Source organism: Myxine glutinosa, chromosome 4 (assembly GCF_964187855.1).
Source record: "Myxine glutinosa chromosome 4, kmMyxGlut1.1, whole genome shotgun sequence".
Taxonomy (NCBI): Eukaryota; Metazoa; Chordata; class Myxini; order Myxiniformes; family Myxinidae; genus Myxine; species Myxine glutinosa.
Window position 1 is genome coordinate 118,776,167 of NC_136264.1, and position 22,002 is coordinate 118,798,168.

General features: G+C 46.7%; 1 protein-coding gene across 5 annotated transcripts in view; it reads left to right on the plus strand.

Annotated features, from left to right (window-relative positions):
• The window catches only part of LOC137425134 (optineurin-like), a 38,113-nt gene extending 26,463 nt beyond the window's left edge, over positions 1–11,650 (plus strand). For all 5 annotated transcript variants that reach the window (XM_068113259.2, XM_068113260.2, XM_068113261.2 and 2 more), the window contains exons 11-14: positions 2,849–3,001; positions 3,258–3,400; positions 10,197–10,282; positions 10,671–11,650. In XM_068113259.2, the coding sequence (XP_067969360.1) occupies positions 2,849–3,001; positions 3,258–3,400; positions 10,197–10,282; positions 10,671–10,807 (519 nt within the window). In that variant the 3' untranslated portion in view covers positions 10,808–11,650. The remainder of the gene's footprint in view (positions 1–2,848; positions 3,002–3,257; positions 3,401–10,196; positions 10,283–10,670) is intronic.
• The last annotated feature ends 10,352 nt before the right edge of the window (positions 11,651–22,002 follow it).

Sequence of the window (22,002 nt, forward strand, 5' to 3'; positions counted from 1 at the left end):
AAATAGGTTAATGATGATGTTATAGGTGCCTCCATTATGACGTCATAATTCGACAAGTACAAAACTTCATCCGATGAAGATGAAATTTCTTGAGCGGCACCTAGGGATAAATTGGTGGAGGGGAAAAAAATATTATGTCATTGGTCACGTGGTTTGTCCACCATCTTGGAAAAACCAAAAAACTTTGCAGCTCTATATCTCTGAAAGCACTGCATAGAAAAAATTGAGATTGCTCATTATAAAGAACTCTCCATGGGAATAAAATAGGTTAATGATGAAGTTATAGGTGCCTCCATTATGACGTCATAATTCGACAAGTACAAAACTTCATCCGATGAAGATGAAATTTCTTGAGGGTCATCTAAGATCAATTGGTGGAGAAAAAAAAATGATGTCATTGGTCACGTGGTTCGGCCGCCATATTTGTTTTGAACAAAAAAGCCTTAAAAAACACTGAAAACACGTCCTGGCGAGGGTCTGCAATCTCCGATTGCTCTTTCTTGTTCAACTTTGCATTAGGTGGGAAGCATGGCGATTTGCGATGGTGTATCATCGACTTCGCTCAGGTTACCGTATTTTCCGGTGTATCAACCGCGGTTTTTTACCAACGGGAAAACCCTAAAAAAGGGGGTGCGGTTGATACACAGTAACAGAAAAATTTGTGCATTGAAAAACTGTCATATCAACGGGACATAATCTTTATATTACTTTGGGGTTGCGGGGATACAATGATGAATGATCGTCAATTACGTTACTAAGGTAGGTTCAACGCCGATTACTGCTGCCAGTCAAAATACAAGAAAGTTTGAAGTTTGTAATATTTGATTTTTCTATGCGTGTTTGTGAAAATGTGTACTTTCACTAGTCCTCTTTGAATGACAGGTCACATAGTGAATAGAGTGTGCTAAATAAAGACAGGATTAAGTCACAAAACAAAAGCGTCAACATGGTAAACAGGATGTTTTGCATGGGACATTATGACGTACCTATTGTCTAACCAAGGTTGACAATGTCCCTTGTGAGGCCACATAAAAATAAAAAGTTGTTGAGCGTCCTTTTTTCTCAAAAGTTCGGGTAGGGAGGGAGGTTTTTATTTTTATTTTTTACATTTTTTTCCTACTTTCCATTGAGTTTTGTTGACATGGAAAAATATGAAATAAAGACTCCTTTCTCCTCAAAATGATTTTATTTCTTCATTCATCGGGTTCCATCCTGTGATCCGTGGCCGTGTCTGCAGCCAACACAAATTTGAGAAATGAGCCAAGAGTCTTTGTCACATCAGAAACTTTGCAAGCTGGTGAAACTTTCGTCATGTCAGTTTTACTGGGGCCGGCGAATACTTTGACAAAAGTACCGCGTGTATCGTCAGGCAATGGCTCCCTATCCCCATCATACTTGCCGTCTGAGAACTCTGCATAGAGGTCCGAGATTGTAACATCCAACTCGATATTGCACGCAAACCAGTCCTTCACCGTCTTGGAAGAGCCCTCACGGGCTATTGATGCGATCACAATAGGCATTTCAAGCCGATTCTAGCACGAATCAATACAGATTTCAGCGGGAAAATCTCACACAATAGCCGCCATGAATGGCCAACGTAAAATGGGTGAAGTTGCCCGAGGCACTTGCGACGCTCGGCGCAGCATGCACTGCGCATGCGGTGCAGAACGGTGCCAAATTTGAATGTGAAAAGATCGTTTTTTATGATTTTTTTTCAAAATAAAAAATAAAAAAAGTTTCGGGTCGGGTGTGTTTCGTAGAGTCGGGCGGGGACGATCAACAACTCTTTTTTTAAAATCTGGCCTATTGAATCTGGCCTATTTTATCTGGCCTATCTGGCCTATTGAAGTCGGCTTTGATGCCGCCGCATGGGCTGGGCGAATGTATAAAACGGAGAGGTCAACGGGGAGTTTCACCATTCGTTCTATCCTGTTCGAGCTATCAAGACCAAGATTCACCATTCGCTTCTATCCTGACCAAGACCAAGCTTCACCATTCGCTTCTATCCTGACCAAGACCACGAGATGGCACCGAGATCATTCACAGCAGCTTTCAAGCTCCGTGCCTGCAGGTTTGCAGAAGAGTTTAGTAATCGGGCGGCCGGCCGACACTTCGGAATCGACGAGTCCGTCATTATACGTTGGCGGACTAACAAGCAGACGCTGGAGACGATGCCGAAGAAGAAGAAGGCAATGAGGGTCAAAGCAGCCCAGTGGCCGGCCTTGGAGGAGAGACTGCTAATGTGGGTGAGAGAGAAGCGAGCCGAGCGACACGCCATCGCGACACTAGCATTGCGACTCCAGGCCCGACTCATCGCCAGGGAAACAGGGGTTGATGACTTCACCGCTAGTACGTCTTGGGCATACAGGTTCATGGGTCGTCATGGCCTTTCCATTCGCCGGCGAACCCACATCGCACAGAGTCTCCCTGATGACATAGCAGAGAAGACTGCTAATTTTCAGAATTTCGTGATCAAGTTCCGCAAGCAGCACGACTATCCCCAAAGCCGCATCGGCAACGCAGATCAGACGCCGCTGACCTTCGATGTGCCTCGAGGGACCACCATCTCGGCCAAAGGTGACAGTTTCTCTTCAGTTTCCTGACTGTCTTCAGTTTCTCTTTCCTTTCATCATATTTCGCTTTCCATTTTTTTTATTTATTCTCTTCTCTTTTTCAAATTCTCCTGATTTTTTTTTTCCCTCGAAAATCGGATTTTTTTTTTTTTTTTTGAAGTAGAAAATCGGGGGTGCGGTTTATACACCGGAAAATACGGTAATAGTTTTTGACCCTGACTATTTTTCGTATTTAAAAAGGATGATTTGCCTACTTGGTGTGATGCGTGGTACAGGGTACCAGAAGTGAAGGGCAAGAAAGCCTCCGGGAACAGTTACAGGAATGTGAGGAGGCATTGGTAGTAAAACAAGAACATATTGATAAGATGAAGAACAAGATTTCAAACCAGCAGACTGAGCTGGAGTCAATACCTGTACTCAAGGCTCAGGTGAATCGATGTTTTACTCTGGACTTTTCTTTCTGTCGCACCACATTTTAATGGTATTTTGAGGTTCTCCAATGTCATAAAGTTTGTTCATTTCCAGGTTTTTAAATGTGTTTGTTATACTTAAGAGCCAGGTAACCAAAGTGAATGCTTAGAAGTTTGTGCCATCCTCTCATGCTGATATGAAGTACTCTGCATGATATTCTGCATGCTTATCATCTGCATGATGTACACAATGTACCCTGCATGAAACCCACAGGCAGAAATTTTCAAGGCTGATTTTCTGACAGAACGGCAGCAGCGTGAGCAAATTCACAGTGAGAAAGAGCGCGTTAAAGAGCAGCTCGAAGCAATGCGTCAAGAAAATGAGAGGCTGAAGAACGAGCTTGATAAAATGGGCAGGTATGATCAGAATCGATCCAGTGTAGTTTTGTCTTTCCGCATATCTACCAGCATGTTCATTGTTCATAATAATGCAGCTGATTGCAGCTCTGTTTCACAAAAATTGCTGTCACGCAACATAGATGTCAAAGACTATGAATAGCAGCTCTGTAAAGTTAGCTTGTGCTGCAGGTAACTTAAAATTCCCAATAAATCCTTATGAGCTTTTGAGTGGTTGTGCTTCAGATATTCACTTGGGGGAAAGATATTGTGTTGTACCACAAATTATTTTGCAATTCACATCTTTCTCATTTCTCTGGAGAACTTAGCATAATATTCAGGGTTTCTCATGGACTATTTGAAAAGGCTAAGTTGTGTCTTCATACATTCCTACCTATGCTTCACTACATTGTTATGGGTGGAAGCCTGGAAGGGTCATATTCAACAGCTGGAGGGGATTTGGAATACTCATTGGCATGAACCTGCTTGTGTCCATTTTTTATTTATTATCCCCACGCTTAAAAAAAAAAAAACTCATTGTAATCTGCTCTGTCCTTCTGTCTGTCTATCCATCACGCTATCTCCTCCTAAACGGTTCTGCAGAAATTCACCAAACTTCGTAGTTATTATCACGACATAGCAAGAAGGTGTGAGAGCACTATCATTTTGGCCCCACCCACTGGGGACCTAGGGGCGGGTCAAAAAGTCAAATACCAAAAAATGCAATTACAGGCCTGTAGTGAAATCGTATTCGTACTGAACCCGGGGGTGATGCTCGCTGCTCGTTGACACCGCTAGGGGCGTGACTATAAGACCCGCTGCTGCGGACGGTGCTCCGAGACTTCTCCTGTGACACGTTACATCTGGTAGACTCGCTAACGGTACGCCAGCATAGAATATCCAGCTTGCTTGCATTGAATGTTATGAATGGTCTCATGTGTGTTTCACATCGTATACTTATTGTATTTCCTCCGTTACAGGATGATGTTATGATCTAAATGGAATTAAACCACCAGTTGGACTAAAGTTGTGTGGACCTGATTGGTTTTCCACAACACTTAATTCCATTTATATCTACCGACATGGCTGGCAACAAGACGCTGGCGGTTGCCGTATTCTGCGCCGACCCGCAAGCCCCGGATGGTGGCTTGCAACTGAAGCACTGGCTCAGAACATTGGAGAATCATTTCGACGAGCCTGAGACCGCGCCGACGGCTGCCGCGAAGCTAGCAACACTTCATTCAAAAATCGACTACAAGGTGTACAACTCCATCGCTCAATTCGCGACGTATGACCTCTCGATCGCGGAGCTCAAACGGCTGTACATAAAGGAAAAAAGCCCGGTGTATGCACGATATTTGCTGCAAACGCGACGTCAGCAACCCAACGAGGCGATGGACCACTACGCCCAGGAGCTCCGGCAGCTCTTGCTGGACAGCACCAGGGAGCCACGGGCTCCCGCGCAGTCTCAGGATGATCTTCTTTTAGATGCCTTCATTGCAGGGGTCTCCTCCCAGGAACTAAGGCTCAAGCTCTTAGAGAAGACCGACCTGACCTTCACTACGGCACTCGAGCAAGGGAAAGTATACACCGAAGCGCGGATGCAATCGAACACCTATGATCGCACGCGCCTCTTGGCGGGCACTACACTACACGCCCGGCCGGAGAGTGCTACCGCCGAGGACGCGGACCTGCTCGCGGAACTCCGGGATGCTCCGTAGGAAGACCCAGGCCTGACGGCTGCCGTTACGACCAGACCCAAGGCCTTACGCGGGGCCGCATGCTTTTTCTGTGGGGGGCCACGCCATGCCCGGCCCGTGTGTCCGGCACGAGACGCTATATGCCATTTGTGCTCGCAAAAGGGACATTACGCGAAAGTGTGCAGGAAAACGGCACGCGGCTCGCGGCTCATTGAATCGCGCGGTCGCGGTCGCGCGGGCGCGGCGACCTTGAATGGGCTCATTGCGGAGCCTGCGAGCCGAGCCCGAAACCCGGCGCCTTACCCGACTTCGAAGGGGAGGGCCCCTCTCTGCGGGCCCCTGGGCGCTCAGACGTCCTTGGCGGGCGTCACCGGACAGCCACCACAGTCTCATCCTCAATCGGGCACGAAGTACGTGTCCTTGACCAAACTCCGGGCCACGCAAGGGGCTTTGAAGCCTCGCCAAGCCCCAGCGGAACGTTCTCCTCGTGTCGTCCACGAGCTAACGGTGGCCCTCACCCCGGAAAAGGCGATTTCGAATACTACGGAGGCCTTTTCCTGCCAAAAGTGTCAAAAGGCGTTTTCAAATACTACGGAGGCCTTTTCCCGTCAGAATTGTCGGATTTTGAATCGCGAAACACCGGAATGCTTGGGAAAGCCCTCTGATGGCGTTAATGGATTCCCCATGGACAACGCAGACTCCGGCCACGACCGCAAAACTGCTGCTGGCATAGGATCCACCCGCGAGGCTTGTCCGACCCATTCGGGGGGCTCAGTCCCACTCCCAGCAGCCTCGTCTGGCCTGGCTCAAGCCCTTATTCCCCTCATGGTCGAAGGCCATTGTGTTCGGGCCTTGGTGGATACAGGGTCTACGGATAGTTTTATGGACCAGCGACTTGTGCTCAGGCATGGATGGCGGATCTGGAGGTCTACGAGACGGATCTTCATGGCTTCCCAGGGGCTTCGACTCAGCACGAAGGGGGAATGCCGATTGAAACTCGTGCTAAAGGGACGGGTTTTCCCTGATGTACACCTTATGGTTTTACCCGCATTATGTGCTGATATTCTGTTAGGACACGATTTTCTTAAGCTGCATGGACGTCTGGTAATGGAGTTTGGTGGGCCTGACACGCTTGTTGTGGGGGCGGACAACGCGCTTGCGGTGTGCGCCCTAGCGCAAATGGACATCCAGCCGCTTTCGCTGTTCCCCAATCTAACCTCCGACTGCACCCCTGTCGCGGTGAAATCACGGCGCTACTCTCGCGCAGACATGCAATTCATTGTGGACGAAACGGCTCAGCTCTTGAAAGACGGCATCATAGAACCTAGCAGGTCGCCGTGGCGCGCCCAGGTCTTGGTGGTGCGCAGCGAGGCCCACCGCAGACGCATGGTAATCGACTATTCCCAAACGATTAACCGCTTTACACAGCTGGATGCCTACCCCCTTCCGGGGATGGACGCGCTGGTGCAACAGGTGTCCCAGTATTCGGTCTATAGCACTCTCGATCTCCGTAGTGCGTACCACCAGATCCCTATCTCTAGGGCGGATCGTATCTATACCGCATTTGAATCGGGCCAGCGGTTGTACCAATTTACGCGATTGCCTTTTGGGGTAACGAACAGGGTCGCTTGTTTCCAGAGGGCCATGGATGACCTCATTGTGCGGGAGCACTTAACCGATGTTTTCGTCTACCTCGCTAATCTTACGGTTTGTGGATATGACCAAGGGCACCATGATGCTAATCTGAAGCGCTTCCTTGAGGTCGCGCAGAGGTATCACTTAACTATGAACGAGGATAAGTGCCAATACTCCCTACGCACGATAGATCTTCTGGGGTACACCGTGACCCATGGCTCTGTCGCTCCGGATAAGGAGCGTCTGCGACCTTTGCTCGACATGGCCCCTCCCTGTGATCGGGCGTCCCTGAAGCGCGCCCTCGGGCTATTCGCCCATTACTCCAAATGGGTGCAAAGTTTCTCCGCGAAACTTCGCCCCCTCGTGGCCTGCGACACCTTCCCACTGAGTCCGGCCGCATTGGCGGCCTTTGAAGGCCTTAAGGCCGACATCGCCCGAGCCGCCGTGGCGACAATCGACGAGAGCGGCTCTTTCGTCCTCGAAAGTGACGCCTCGGATCAGGCCATCGCGGCGACCCTCTCCCAAGGGGGGCGTCCCGTGGCTTTCTTTTCACGGACTCTTACCACCGCTGAGCGGAGACACTCGTCCGTCGAAAAGGAAGCGTATGCTATCGTCGAGTCTATTCGGCGATGGCGCCCGTACTTACTCGGGCGGAGCTTCCAAATCATCACGGACCAGCAAAGCGTTGCGTTCATGTACGACACCTTACACGCCCAGCGCATTAAGAATGAGAAAATCACTCGCTGGCGTATCGAACTCGCCGACTTCTGTTACACCATCAAATATCGCCCGGGGAAGGATAACCGGGCCGCCGATGCCTTATCACGACCGGCTACATGCGCGGGTATCACCTCTTTGGAGGGCCTACGGGTGCTGCATGCCACTGCGGGCCATCCCGGCGTAACGCGTTTCGCTCATTTTGTGCGGTGTGGCAATCTCCCATACTCGATTGACGATATCCGCCGTATCTGTCGCGACTGCGCTATCTGCGCGGAAATCAAACCGCGTTTCTATAACCCTCCCATGGGGACTCTGGTTAAGGCTACGCGACCGTGGGAACGCTTGGCGATGGATTTCAAGGGCCCATTGCCGGTGTCGAGCGGCTCTCGCTATCTGCTCACTATCGTCGATGAGTACTCGCGATTCCCCTTTGCTTATACGTGCGCGGACATGACTGCTGCCACGGTGATGCGATGCTTACAGAACTTGTTCTCAATGTTCGGTTACCCGGCCTATGTCCATACTGACCGGGGTGCGGTCTTCTTGTCTCAGGAGGTGCGCGGCTATCTGCTCCAAAATAACATTGCTTCTAGTTACACCACACCGTACAGACCCCAGGCTAATGGGCAGATCGAACGCTTCAACGGGATTATCTGGAGGGCCGTCATGCTCAACCTCCGGACCCTCGGCCGGGGCCTCGATAAATGGGCTTGGTCGCTACCTGCGGCGTTGAACTCGATCAGGGCTCTCCTGAGTACGGCAACCAACCAAACTCCCCACGAGCGACTTTTCCACCACCCCAGGAGCACGGGGTGTATACGGTCTTTGCCCAGTTGGCTCGCTGGGCCCGGGCCGGCCTACCTTAAACGGGCGGTTCACGCGAGCAAGTACGACCCCCTTGTGGACAAAGTGCAGATTCTCCAGGCTAATCCTGAGCATGCTCGTGTGATGACGACTGATGGCCGTGAGACTACTGTCTCCGTCCGTCACCTTGCCCCTTTCGGGGTCGCCGACCTGAGTAGGGAATCGGACGGACCGACCGAACCCATCTATGAGACTATGGCCTCTCCCGACGCTCCCATCGCCGAAAGTCTACCGACTCTCCCCTCGCCGGGTCTACCTGGGCCCGACGACTTGGAGTTACCCCCTTCGTCACCCGACCCTGATGGCGCATCCGACGCCGGGGACACAGGGATGCATGATGCCGTACCCGGGGAATTTCGGACGCGTGCTGGCAGAGAAATTCGCCGCCCGGCCCGATACGGTTGGGTCGACTGACGTTCCGTACCCTGTTCGTGCTGACGCTCGCTCGCTTCTAGCCGCACCGCCGTATAATTCTGACGGGGGGGGGGGGAGAATGTAGTGAAATCGTATTCGTACTGAACCCGGGGGTGATGCTCGCTGCTCGTTGACACCGCTAGGGGCGTGACTATAAGACCCGCTGCTGCGGACGGTCCTCCGAGACTTCTCCTGTGACACGTTACATCTGGTAGACTCGTTAACGGTACGCCAGCATAGAATATCCAGCTTGCTTGCATTGAATGTTATGAATGGTCCCATGTGATGTCACATCGTATACTTATTGTATTTCCTCCGTTACAGGATGATGTTATGATCTAAATGGAATTAAACCACCAGTTGTCAATTGTGTGGACCTGATTGGTTTTCCACAACAAGGCCCATTTTAAAACATTAAAAACAAGACCGGAATCGAACAGTGGCGTAGCCGGGCTTGTAAAATATTAGAAACCACAAACACACATGATTAGCTTTTTAAACAGTCACTAATGCTGTTAATAACATTAAACAAAGAAATTTGGAGGAATCCCGACATCCGTGAGGTAAGTTTTACTTACAGGACTGAGGGAAGACCTACTGTAATCTATATAGCCCACAAGGATTGGGTTACTAACATGCTATCAAAAAACCAAGGCGAATTCCTTACTTCCACGGTTGTTAGTGCCGTACACCGCTTATCATTGATTCATGAAGCATACACCGCTTCAATCAATCAACCTTGTATTCACGACATTGGGATTAAAGTGTTATGGTCATATTTACGATACTATTATTATCAATATTACAAAAATGATACTACTGAAACGATACAGTACTGTATTAAGAAACCTGTGCTTAGTTTGTCCGAAACGGCCTGAAGGTGAGGCATGAAGCCTAAGGCCTATATGTACCGTTTTGTTGAAAGAGACATAATGCCATTGCTTTTGCTATTTGATAGTCATATATAACAATCGGTTTGTTTGTGTTTCACACAGAATGAAAAACGTAAAGGTAGAGCCTGGCGATTGTGAAATATGACAGGTTCGACAATATGTTGTTCGGCCTGAACGAAATTGGAAAAAAAATGCAAAATTGGAAAAAAATCAAAATGGAGTGTGTAGAGTCAACCGCCGTAATGACATCAGACGTAATCACATCACCCTGTCATGTGACCAGATCCTCAGCTCTGATTGGTATACGTTTGAGGGGACATAGAGACAGACAAACACTGTTCCAGATGGCTTTGCCCTATGGGCTATGCCGTAAAAAAACTGTGTATATGCAATCAACATTGGGTTGCGCATGATATATGTAACGATCCTTTGGATTTGACCCCCCGGTTCATGCCCAGAGGGTGGGAACTTTGGGTTATAGGGGTTTAGGTGGGAAGCGTGGGGATTTCCAATGACATGCCATCGATTTCGCTCTGCTGTATTTTTTTTTGTTCATCATCTTGGACATTCAAGCCATTGTCATTTCTGCAGGAATCAGATTGCAGCAATGCAGCGGAGACACAATACAGACTTATTCACTACTCCAGATGATCAGATGCTACCTCAACCTCTCAATGGTATGTGTGTGTGTGTGCTCAACAGATTTTGATTTTTAATATTACACATGTCACTTTGTACAGTTCAATATGGTTGGCAAGACTGTGGCAAGATTGTGCCACAAGACTGTGTGTGTGTGTGTGTGTGTGTGTGTGTGTGTGTGTGTGTGTGTGTGTGTGTGTGTGTGTGTGTGTGCGTGCGTGCGTGCGTGTTAGTGTTAGTTCATGCATCCAATGCACTTTATTCTTGCTTGCTGCCACAGCTGTCATTTGTTTGTGAGAACTAATCTATCTGAAGTTCTGACATATTGTTTAAGGACCTCCCTTCTCCACCGTCTCACAGTGCCATACTAGGGTTAATTATCATGGTTTTATCTGCTGGTGATGTGTTGTCCAACCCTTTCCTTAGAGTTGAATGCGCCGCCAGGATCCACTGCTGCATCCGTATTAACCCAACCGATGGGTGCTCTTGAATGTCCAATCTGTCACTTCAGTGCTCCTGATATCGACACACTGCAGATACACGTGCAAGACTGCATCCAATAGCTGCTGCTACTATATCCAGTGACAATTTTGTTGCTCGATCACTTGACCTTCACTAATTTGATCCTACATCTCATTGTGTTCTTTTTGTTTCTCCCCTGGCATCTTCTTTCTCATCGCAACTCAAACAGAATTTAAGAAGCTAAATACTTTCTTAAAAACATGCATGAAATGCGCTGGAATTTGAGAAAAATGGATGTGAAATTTGAGTCACTAATTGCTTGCCCGTTGGCCTTCATGCCACTTAACGAATTGGTCCTAGTACCTTGACATGTTGGTACACTAACAATTTGAATAGGGACTTTTAGAATTGCTCAACAGATTTTGATTTTTAATATTACACATGTCACTTTGTTCAGTTCAATATGGTTGGCAAGATAGTTTAGAAGTATGCACACTCGCCTATGAGCTGTCTTGCCTGGGTTTACATCTCGACCCAGCTATATACCGCCACCCTGGTGTTTCACTAACAGGAAGATTCATCAATGCGTGCGCCATCCATTAGAGGGAGCCAGGGTACCCATTTGTCAACACTGGACGTTGGTGAAATATGGTGACTCCCGAATAGGAGGCGAGTTATCTCCGGCACCCTGAATGAATTTCCAAATTCATTTTGTGGAGTATCCGGCAACGTAGTGGTTATCTGTCCAGGATTGGTTTGAACCTTGAAACGTTTCTCAAATTGTCGCGAATGCCCCAAAGCCTTCGTTATTATTTTTTATTTCAATCCGTAGTTCCCGCTCGGCCATAATAGCACAAAATGAACTGACCATAATTGATACTTGGTTTCTCCGCAATGGCTCAACAGATTATGTTGAATTTTAAATAATAAAAAAATCCCCCCAATTCACTGTTCATTTATATTGTGTTGAAATTTGCTCATTAAAACGAGCTTGTCCAACAAAAGTGCTGTTCATTAAAACGAAAATCGTTATAAGGAGTATTTTTATAATTAACGGATTGTACTGCACCTGGCAAGGGTTTTCCCACCATTAAATTGCCCCTAAAAGCAAAGACTCACCCTATATATATATATATATATATATATATATATATATTGCCTTGTCACCTTTTTATATATTTACCTTTTTATATATATATATATATATATATATATTGCCATGTCACCTTCTTTTTTTTTTGAGCCTGGTGTTGACTTAGCGGTTAGGGTGCCGGCTTGGGATCCAAGATCCTGGGTTCGATTCCCGGTCGATCGATTAATTAACACTAGGGGGGTTGACTCAGCCTGTCATCCTTCCGAGGTCGGCAAATTGAGTACCAGTTCACTGGTAATTCCCTGTGTGTCGCAAGAGGCGACTAACAGGGTTGGCGGCAGGAAGGGCATCCGGCCGTAAAACATTGCTTCAAAAAGGGGACCATGGTGTCCGAAAAAGGCCAACCCCTGCTCTGCGGGGAAAAAATGGCCTCTAAAGGTGGTTCTTCTTGTCACCTTTTTATTTATTTATTACGACAAGTAGAGAAAATGTTTTAAGCCTGAACAAACTCTGGACTAGTTTCCACTGCAACCCACAATACTGCACTGAAGGTGCAGGGAATTGGCATTTAGTCAGGGTGTCAGTGCTAACTCACCGCCTCTTTGTGAAAGACACTGTGGAATGTTTAACGCCCATCCGAGCAATGGCACACACGTTGATGAATCACCCTACCTGTGAAACACCAGGATGACAGTTTCTAGATGGTTGGGATTGGAACCCAGGCTAGACAGCTCAGGCGAGTTGGCAAACCTCTCGGCTCCCCTGCCAACTCTTATGGACATTTACAAGCTTTGTTGTCATTCCTGTTCTGCTCAAAATATCTCACTGTGCCTTGTTCTTAAAAATATCTCAAGGGTGACTCTATTTTGTCTAATAGTTTGGCTTTCAGCCTCACCTCATCTGAATATACCTTCTTACCATAGACATTTTTTATTTCACACATCTATAGCCACTTCATACACTTAGTTTTTTTTATTGCCTCCAAAGGTTTTGTGGAGAAACATCAATATGTAAAATAAGGAGATAATCCCTTTGTTGAGGGTGCTGGTATATAAAGAAACACAAATGGTTATAAAATGCACATGAATATAGATTGTCTCATGCTTCTTTGTGAAAGGGGTTGAATCACTAGACGTGCCTCTTTGTGATAGACTACTTTGTATATTGTTTTGTTTATAAACTTGCACTATTAGTCAAAAAAAGTTCATCGAATTTGAGAGTTACGTGTGTGTGTGTGTGTGTGTGTGTGTGTGTGTGTGTGTGTGTGTGTGTGTGTGTGTGTGTGCGTGTGTGTGTCGTTGGTTGATATTTCCATTTGTGGGTTTTAGAAGGTGGAATGGAGTCCTCTCAGGTCTCGAAGTATTCACTTCCATTTCAGTAAGGGATCATGATTCATGGACCAAGCTGTGAGGTTTTGTTATTCTTAAAGTTTTGTTCCGAGGACTCTTTTGAGGATCGTCCACCGAGCCCCAAACAGCTTCCAACTGCAGGTTTTTTTTGTTGTAATATTCCCAGGGATGGTTTTTAAGATCTCTGTAAGGTTCTTCTTTATCATTCCCATTGGTCCAATGATCACTGGAACAATGTCGGCGTTCTTCAGCTTCCAGGATCTTTCATTTCATTTTTGAAGTCTTGGTATTTGGTCATTTTCTTAATTTCTGCATTGTTTCGACCAAAATCTCTCGGTACTGACACATCAATTAGTAATGCCTTGGTTTTGTTTTTGTACCTCAGTGTTATATCCGGTCGCATTGCTTTTTTTCTATGTTCACACTCGATGTGATCATTAGTATGTGAGCATTATTTCCTTGTTTTTAGTGATTTACTTTTGGTTCATGTTTCCTTTAGTTTTCTGGGATATTGACACTTTTGCAGATGTGCCAATGTATTACTTCACATACCTTGTTGCGCGTTTGTGTGTACAGTTGATCTGACAGGAATTTTTTTTACATCCCACTAGAAGGTGGCTCGTACTTTCTGTTTCTACCTTGCAGAGCCTGCACCTGTCTGATTGACTCAGCCCTGCCATCTTCTTAAAGCCATTGGTATGGGGTCCTTGATCTTGGGCATTGATATTGATTAGTTCTTAATCCCAGTTGGACTGACCTCTTCTCAGCCATTCCAAAGAGCTTCTATGTCTACTCCCAATCTGTCCAACTCTTGGTGAGGAGTTTCCTTGTTTTGATATCTAGTTTATTGATTTCTGATTGTGGTCAGTTTACTATTCCGCAGTTGTACTGGAATACTGGTATTCCTAGTCAATTTATGGCTTTGATTTTCTTCCTTGGAGATAGATATGTTTTCAGGATCAATCTCATTCTACACAGGTATTCTTTGGTAATTGTTTTACGCTTTTGTTTGTGACATTTGATGGCCCTCTTCTACTCAGAGGTGTTTGTATGATGCTACATTGTCTCGCTCCTGTCTTGTTGTATTTGTGTCATTTTTTATGTTGTCCATTTTTGTTTGTACGACTACGAATGTGTATGTGGCGCACTTATCTCAGCCAAATTCCATTTGAATATCATCAGAGTACCGTTTCACTAAATTAAGTTGTTCTGCCAATTTTTCGTCATTTTGTACAAAGAGTTTTAAATCTTTCCATATAAAGTAGATGTGTCACCTTTTTGTCTCTTTGGACATTCTTTTATTTGATGTCAGGTGTCCTTGCTCAATAATGAGGTTGCACAGTGGGTTCAGGGGCAGACAAAACAGTGGAGGCAAAAGGCTGTCACCCTGGAATATCCTGTGAAGTATCTTCACCCATTTTATTTCAATCTTTCTTTCCAAGTACTGTCACATCAATGTGGTATTCCAAAGCTCCATTGCCTTCTCCGTCAGTTTGATTATTTGGGGGTTCATCTTGTACAATTGCATGCATTGTATCATCCATGAGTGTGGGACACCTATCAAAAGCTATTTTGTAGTCTATCCATGCTGTGGATAATTTGGTTCTTCTTGTATTGCAATTTTCGAGTATGGCCTTGTTTATTAGTTGGTGTTCTATTGTTCCATAGCATCCTCTCTTACATCTCTTATGTTCTGTGTCTAGGCCTCCTTGTTGTGTTTAGTGGTGGTCTATAATTTCTGTGATTCCCGTGAGACGTTTGTATCTTGTTGGTGGTTATGTTATTGGTCTATACTTGTGAGGTAGTTGGGTTTCTTCGGATTTTCGGATAAGGAAAGGTGTTGCCTTCTGTGAACCACTCATCCAAGGCTTCCGTCTCCTTAGATAAGTTTGTTGAATGGTCGAGCGTAATGATTGTGTAGACCATCTAGTTGCTTTAGCCAGAAGTTTAGCATTCCATCCGTGCCCAGACTTTTAAAGTTTGGCATTATTGTTAGTTTTTTTTTTTTTGTAATCTTTTCTTCATTAAATATCACTGGAGGTATTTCCTTTAGGTGTGGTTTTTTCCTCCTCCACGTTTTAGATCCAACCTGCCTCTTGGATTCATTTCCAGAAATTTTCAAGTTTATCTTTCTTGGGGGGATTTCACATGTTTTGCTTTTGTTTCCCTCGTTCGTGGTATAATCTTTTCGGGTTATTTTCAAACATGTGGTTCTGTTTCCCCCCTTTTTTGACTTCGTCATTGTTTAAAAAAAAAATCTTTCTTCTGATCATTTCTATTTTGAGTTTGCTTTCAACAACCATTAACTCTAAGTCTTTATTTCCAATTTTGTATTTGTATTTTATCTTTTGGATTCTCCTCATTAGCTTTGGACTTCAATTTCACCGTATAAATTGCTGTACTTGTCCCGTTTCTTTTCTCATTTGCTCCCTTAGTGTCTCTAGCCTCCATTTCCATGGTGGTCCTAGTCTATGTCTGTATTGGCTGATTTGCTCTTCTTGCGGTGTTGTTTTCTTGTTACTTTTTTGTATGAACAGTGCTGCTGTAAAGTGCGTGGTGTTGAGTTCCTTTAATGGGGATGATAGTTAGGTCCAAAACTTCAATTCCGTGACCATTTTCTGGCTAGTAAGGTTTGACGATTGATTTGACTTCTATTGACATTTTATAACAAAAATAGCCTCTATGTCCCTCCCAAAAATCCCGGCATTTTTCGCCAGAGGCCCGAATCCAAGATGACCGCCGGCACTATCTTGAAAAATTAAGTTTTGAACCAGAACACCTAGAATCACGTACAAAGACACTTTTTTGGGTAATTTGACCACGAGGATTCCGAATCTGACATTAGTTTGACGTTATGACATTATTTTGACCCAGAAATCCAAGATGGCCACCATCCAAGAAATCCAAGAATCCAAGATTGATCTCGCGAGATCTTGGAGACGGCGGCAGGGATTTTCGAAGCTCCACACGGTCTCCACGTTTTTCGAAGTTAAGTCTGTTCACAATTGTATTTTGTCGAAACTGTATTTATCTTTCGGTGTGTGAAGTTATTGTGTGCAACTTTGGTTGTTTCTCGGTGTTTATCTTTCATAAATTGATCGTCTGTTTGCCGTGTCGCGAGCAAGGCCTTGTACAGTGTGCACTGTACAACCTTGAGGCTTTGTTTTTCTCTCAGTGGTCCGTCGTTTGTGATCCAATAACTTTCGTTCTCTGTATTCCCAGTCTTTTCACCCATAGCCTACTTCCTTGTGTAAATCTCAACTCAAAAAAAAAACAAACAAAAAAAAAAACATTTCCTTCTCTGTTCTCATTCGTTTATTCATTCTTATTCGTTGTTTCGTTCTTCGACCACGTGTTTCTCCCCCATTTCCCCAGATAGTTTTCACTCATTAACCTTCAATGTTTACACTTACCCCTCAAGTTATGTATTCCGTCATATTTTATAACACCTTTTTCTTCTTCTTCTTTAAAAGGCTGCTTTCGACTTGCTCACCAAATCAATTCATCCCAAAAAAAATATCCATCTCCTATAGTGCCTTTTTTCTACATTCCCTAAACTCTCCTGCACTCCATCCTCCATCCAGCGTCCTTAAACGTATTTTTAACTCGAAGATCACAAGAAACTCATTTTGCAATAAATGTTCGTTTCCCATAAATCGTACACTTTCAAAAATCCAATCTCACCCCTCCCCTCCAAATCTTCCCCATAACCCCTCCCCTCCAAATCTTCCCCATCACCCCTCCCCTCCAAATCTTCCCCATCACCCATCCCTTTCAAATCTCCCCCCTTGCCCCCTCCCTCCTAAACTACCCCCTCACCCCTCCCCGCCAAGACGCCCCCTCGCCCCACCCCTCCTAGACTCCTGCCTCACCCCTACCCTCCAAATCTCCCCCATATCCCATCCCTTTCAAATCCCTCCCCTTGTCCCTTCCCTCCCAAACTCCCCCCTCACCCCTCCCCTTCAAATCTCCCCACCCTCATTGCTTCTCAATTTCCCCCCGCTCACTCCCCCTCCTCAAAGTGTCCTCCCCGCTTCTTCCCCCTTCAAACTCTCACCTCCATCTCCCCCAACCTTCTGCCTCGCTCTTCCCCCTCCTCAAATAACACCTCTTTGTGGCTCACCCAATCACCATCAAACCTTTTGTCCGCCCCATCCTTCCCTTTCTCCGAGCTATTCTGAAATCTCTGACACACCTTCAACAGCTCTCCCTACCTCTTCCACCTCTTCCACATCTTACCCTACCCCTCCTCCCCCCTGTTCTGTATCTGATGCTCCCCCTTCCTCTTCATTAACGGTATGGACCTCAAACATCCGGGGCCTTCGTTCAAACTTAACTGATCTCTCCATACAGGTTGCTTCTGTCAAACCAGACGTGATCTGCTTAACAGAAACTTTCCTCCTTTATGATGTCTCTGATTCCATAGTATCTCTCCCGGGCTACTCCCTCCTCCGGTATGATAGACCTGAGCCTCGTCCTGGAGGCGGGGTTGCTATCTTTATCAAAAACTCTCTTCCTCACTCGCCCTGCACTGCACTCTCTCCACCTCACCCCCAGGAATACCTCTGGCTACGGCTTCCCCTTCGCTCCCACCTCTTGTTCATATGTGTGTTGTACCGTCCACCAAACAGTGATGACTCCATCTACATCTCGCTGTCTGATGATATGGACCAACTTCTATCTACTCATCCCAACTCTCTCTTCCTCATATGTGGTGATTTCAACTGTCATCATGCCAGTTGGCTGGGTGTGGGTACCTCTCTCACCAGCCATGGCTCCTCAGCAAAGGACTTCTGCGACTCACTGGGACTGACACAATCTGTCAATTTCCCGACCCGGATCTCAGTCAACGGAACATCTTCTCTTCTGGACTTGGTTATGACTAACTTCCCTGAAAATGTCTGCTGCTCTTCTTCTGCTCCGATCGGATCATCTGATCATGTCCTTGTTAAAGTGGACATCTCTCTGACCATCCTCAGGGAGCCTGCTCAGCGTAGACGAGTCTGGCATTTCACTCAGGCCAACTGGCACGGTCTTCAAGCAGCCATCAATCATCTGGACTGGTCTCCCATCTCTACCACCTCTGACATCAACTCATCCTGGGAATTCTTCCAAAGTAAATTGCTCTCTCTCATGCACAGATTTATCCCATCTCGTCTTCAGTTGTCATACCCTTCCTCCCGTCCATGGTACACGGAATCTTGTGGTGAGGCTGTTGCCCAGAAACAACTTGCCTTCGTCTCCTGGAAAGCAAATCCAACGGAAGGAAATCTCATTTCCTTTCACAAAGCCCGAAACAAGTGTGTGTCCACCCTCAGGAGAGCCAGGAAACAATATCTCTCCGTTCTCAAGACCGAACTCTCTTATCTGTCTCCCTCTTCCAAATCCTGGTGGCGTCTGGTCAAATCCGTTTCTGGTGTTTGTTCCCCCTCCATCCCCTCCCTTACCTCAAACGGCTACACAGCTGACTCCGCACGTGAAAAAGCTGAATGCCTCAACTCTGTGTTTGCCTCTAAATCTTGTGTCCCAAACCCATCCCTCTCTGTACCCACCATACCCAGTCGTACCCTGCTGCTCCTGGACTCCGTGTCCTTTCCTCCTGACAAGGTGGAAAAGTTTCTGTCAACCCTCGACTCTGATTCTGCAACTGGACCCGACGGCATCAGCCCACGGGTCCTAAAATCCTGCTCTGCTGCTCTATCTCACCCTCTCTCTGTTCTCTTCACCCTCTCTTTTGCTCAAGGTCAACTGCCATCTGCTTGGAAATCAGCCAACATCACCGCTTTGCACAAAAAAGGTGCAAAAACAGATCCTAGCAACTACAGACCAATCAGCCTTCTCCCAATTATCAGCAAAGTCATGGAATCCATCATTGCTTCTGATATGAAATCTTTCCTCTTCTCCAATGGCTTGATCTCTGATCATCAATTTGGTTTCAGACCAGGTCACTCTACTCTGGACATGCTGCTTCTGCTGTCTCAACAATGGATGGAGGTCCTCAATGCCAAACAGGAAATTAGAGCTGTCTCCCTCGACATATCACGTGCCTTCGACACGGTCTGGCACCCCGCTCTGCTCACCAAACTCTCCTCCTTTGGTATCCATGGAAATCTCCACGCATGGCTGGCGGACTTCCTCTCTAGTCGTCGTCAACGTGTGGCCCTGAATGGGTTTCTCTCATCTCCTCTTCCTGTTCAGGCTGGAGTTCCCCAAGGCAGTGTTCTGGGCCCCGTGCTTTTTCTGGTCTTCATCAATGATCTCTCTGACTCTCTCGAAAATCCTCTCTATCTCTTTGCTGATGACTCCACTCTCTGCCGCTCCATTCCTCTTCCCTCAGATCGGCAGTCTGCTGCCTCCTCACTCTCTGAAGACCTGGACAAAATCACAGACTGGTCAAACAAGTGGAACATGTCTTTCAATCCTGACAAATCTCACACTCTTACTATGTCTCTCCGAAAAGATCGACTGGACAACCCTCCCATCTACTTTCTCAACAATCCTCTCCAAGAAGTTCTGTCGCTCAAGATTTTGGGTCTCACTATCTGCCATGATCTTTCTTGGGAAAACCACATTTCCAAGCTGGCCTCCAAAGCCAGTCGCCGACTGGGCATCCTCCGTCGTGCGAAGTCCTTCCTCGGCACACCTGAGCTCCTCACCACATACAAGGCTTTCATCCGCAGCTCAATGGAATACTGTTCTCCCCTATGGGCCGGTGCTCCTGCCTCACACCTAGCTCGGCTTCACGCTGTTGAAACCAAAGCTTTCAGAATTATTGGAATCTCCCGCGATGAAGCTATCTCTGAGGGCCTTTCACTCACTCACCGCAGGCAGGTAGGTGGTCTTTCTGTCTTCTACCGACTCCTCTCCGGCCTTGCACCCCCAGCTCTCTCTGTGCTCTGTCCCCCAAATATTCCTACAGGTCGCACAAGATCTGCCAGCAACCCTCTGATGGTTAAACTGCCGAAATCTCGGCTCTCCGCTCACCTTCACTCTTTCATTCCTCTTTTCTCCCGCCTCTGGAACAAACTCCCTCACTCCCTTCAATCCCACTCCTCCCTCCAGGTCTTTAAAACAGCTGTTCACCACCATCTCCTTTCTTCCCCCATCCAAAACCTTGATCTTTTCTACCCCCGCTAATTCACCCCAGATCCACCTTGTTTGAAATTCCAACTTCTTTCCTGGAAGTCCTGGCAGTGTCCATATGTTTTATACCTCTCCCACTGCCCCCTTCCCACGCCCCCCCCCTCCCAAAGCCCTCGCCCTCTCTCAGATCTCTCGATGTCTCCATGTCTCTCGGTCCCTGCTCTCAAATGTTGTGTTTGTGTCCTTCCCCCTCTCTCCCCATCTTGTCTACCGCTCCCTATGTTATATGTTTTATGTGTCGGTTTGTCTTTCTGTGTGATTAATGTTCGCTCTTTCACGAGCCTCGATCTTGTATACAAAACAAAAAAAAAAAAAAAAAAAAAAAAAAATCCAGTAGAGCGAAAATGCAACTTTTGTACTTGAACATGTTAAAGAAACTACCTCCATAAGGATATCTTGCAGTAAAGTAATTGATGATTGCATGACAAGTAAACTCATTACACTTCAAAATAAGCTATTTTTAATCGCTGTGACTTGAACAGTTTTCAAATGAAGTAATTAATCAATATGACCTTTAATTATATGATTAGTCCGAATCAGAGCATTCTGCTTCACTAGAATCTGAATCATCAGATTCCGATGAATCTCCCTGCCTTTGTACATCATCATCTCGCTCCTCATTCCCCTCCTGGCTCTCATCTTCCTCACTCTCTTCAGCTGGCCCTGGTGCAGGTAGATGTGTCGAGAGAGCAGGTTGCGTGTGGCGGACAGGGCGACAGCGACCACCCACCAGCTCCCAGCCATGTCCGAGTGGCGAGGGGTGGTGTTTCTTGGAGGGATGACGCACAAGATATGCCAAGTAGTTTGCTCGGAGGCAGTGTTGGCGTAGGCTGTCTGCATCTGGAGGGAGACGGATAAATGATTTGTTTTTCAGTGTCTTCCACTTTGCTGCACGGGCCTCAGCCATGGTGCTACTCTTTTCGTCGCCATAGATGACATGTCGTGTGAACTGGAAGAGCTCCTCTAGCACCTCCTCCTCAAGGTCAAGGCTATCTCCACACAGCGAGAGCTGCCGTCGAGCCACAGGGCTCTTCGCCACCCGGTCATACACCAACTTCTTACCCTTGCCATAGAAGCCTGAGTTGGCATCACAGCCTGTCATACAGTGCAGCTGCACAATACAGTCTGCCATCTCGTCATTAACCAGGCCATGACATAAGATAGTCTCCTTCTTCCTCTTGATACAGAGCTTTCCGGGCAGCTGCTGCGAGATGACTGCTGCCGCGACATAGGCATCGGTATCAGCGGTATCAATGACAACAGGGCCACTGTAGCCTGATTCACGCAGAACTGCGTAAGCAGAAAAGAGGACAGTATCAGCCTCAGACTGGTCAAAGCTGTAGTTCTCCATTGGTTGCTGGGTTGACAAATTGGTGCAGTGGGAGCCAACAGAGTAGACAATCTCTGCATCAACACTCTCTGCAAGGTCTGTCAGGTAGGTGCATATCAGATTTTGCATCCGCCCCTTATTGCTGACGCTACATAGAAGTGTTTTGAATGCTTGGGCAGAAGGGAAGGGGTCATTCAATTTCATGTAGGTGTTGGGTATATGTGCCTTACCCTGTACCCGCAGGTCTCGCTCGTCATCTTTAGTAGAGTATGGTGTGTCATATGGGTCATTCACACAGAAGATACGTTCAGCATCACCATGGCGGGCAAGGATGATGGAAGACACCTTGTGGACATAGTCTGACCACTTGTATGGGGTGCC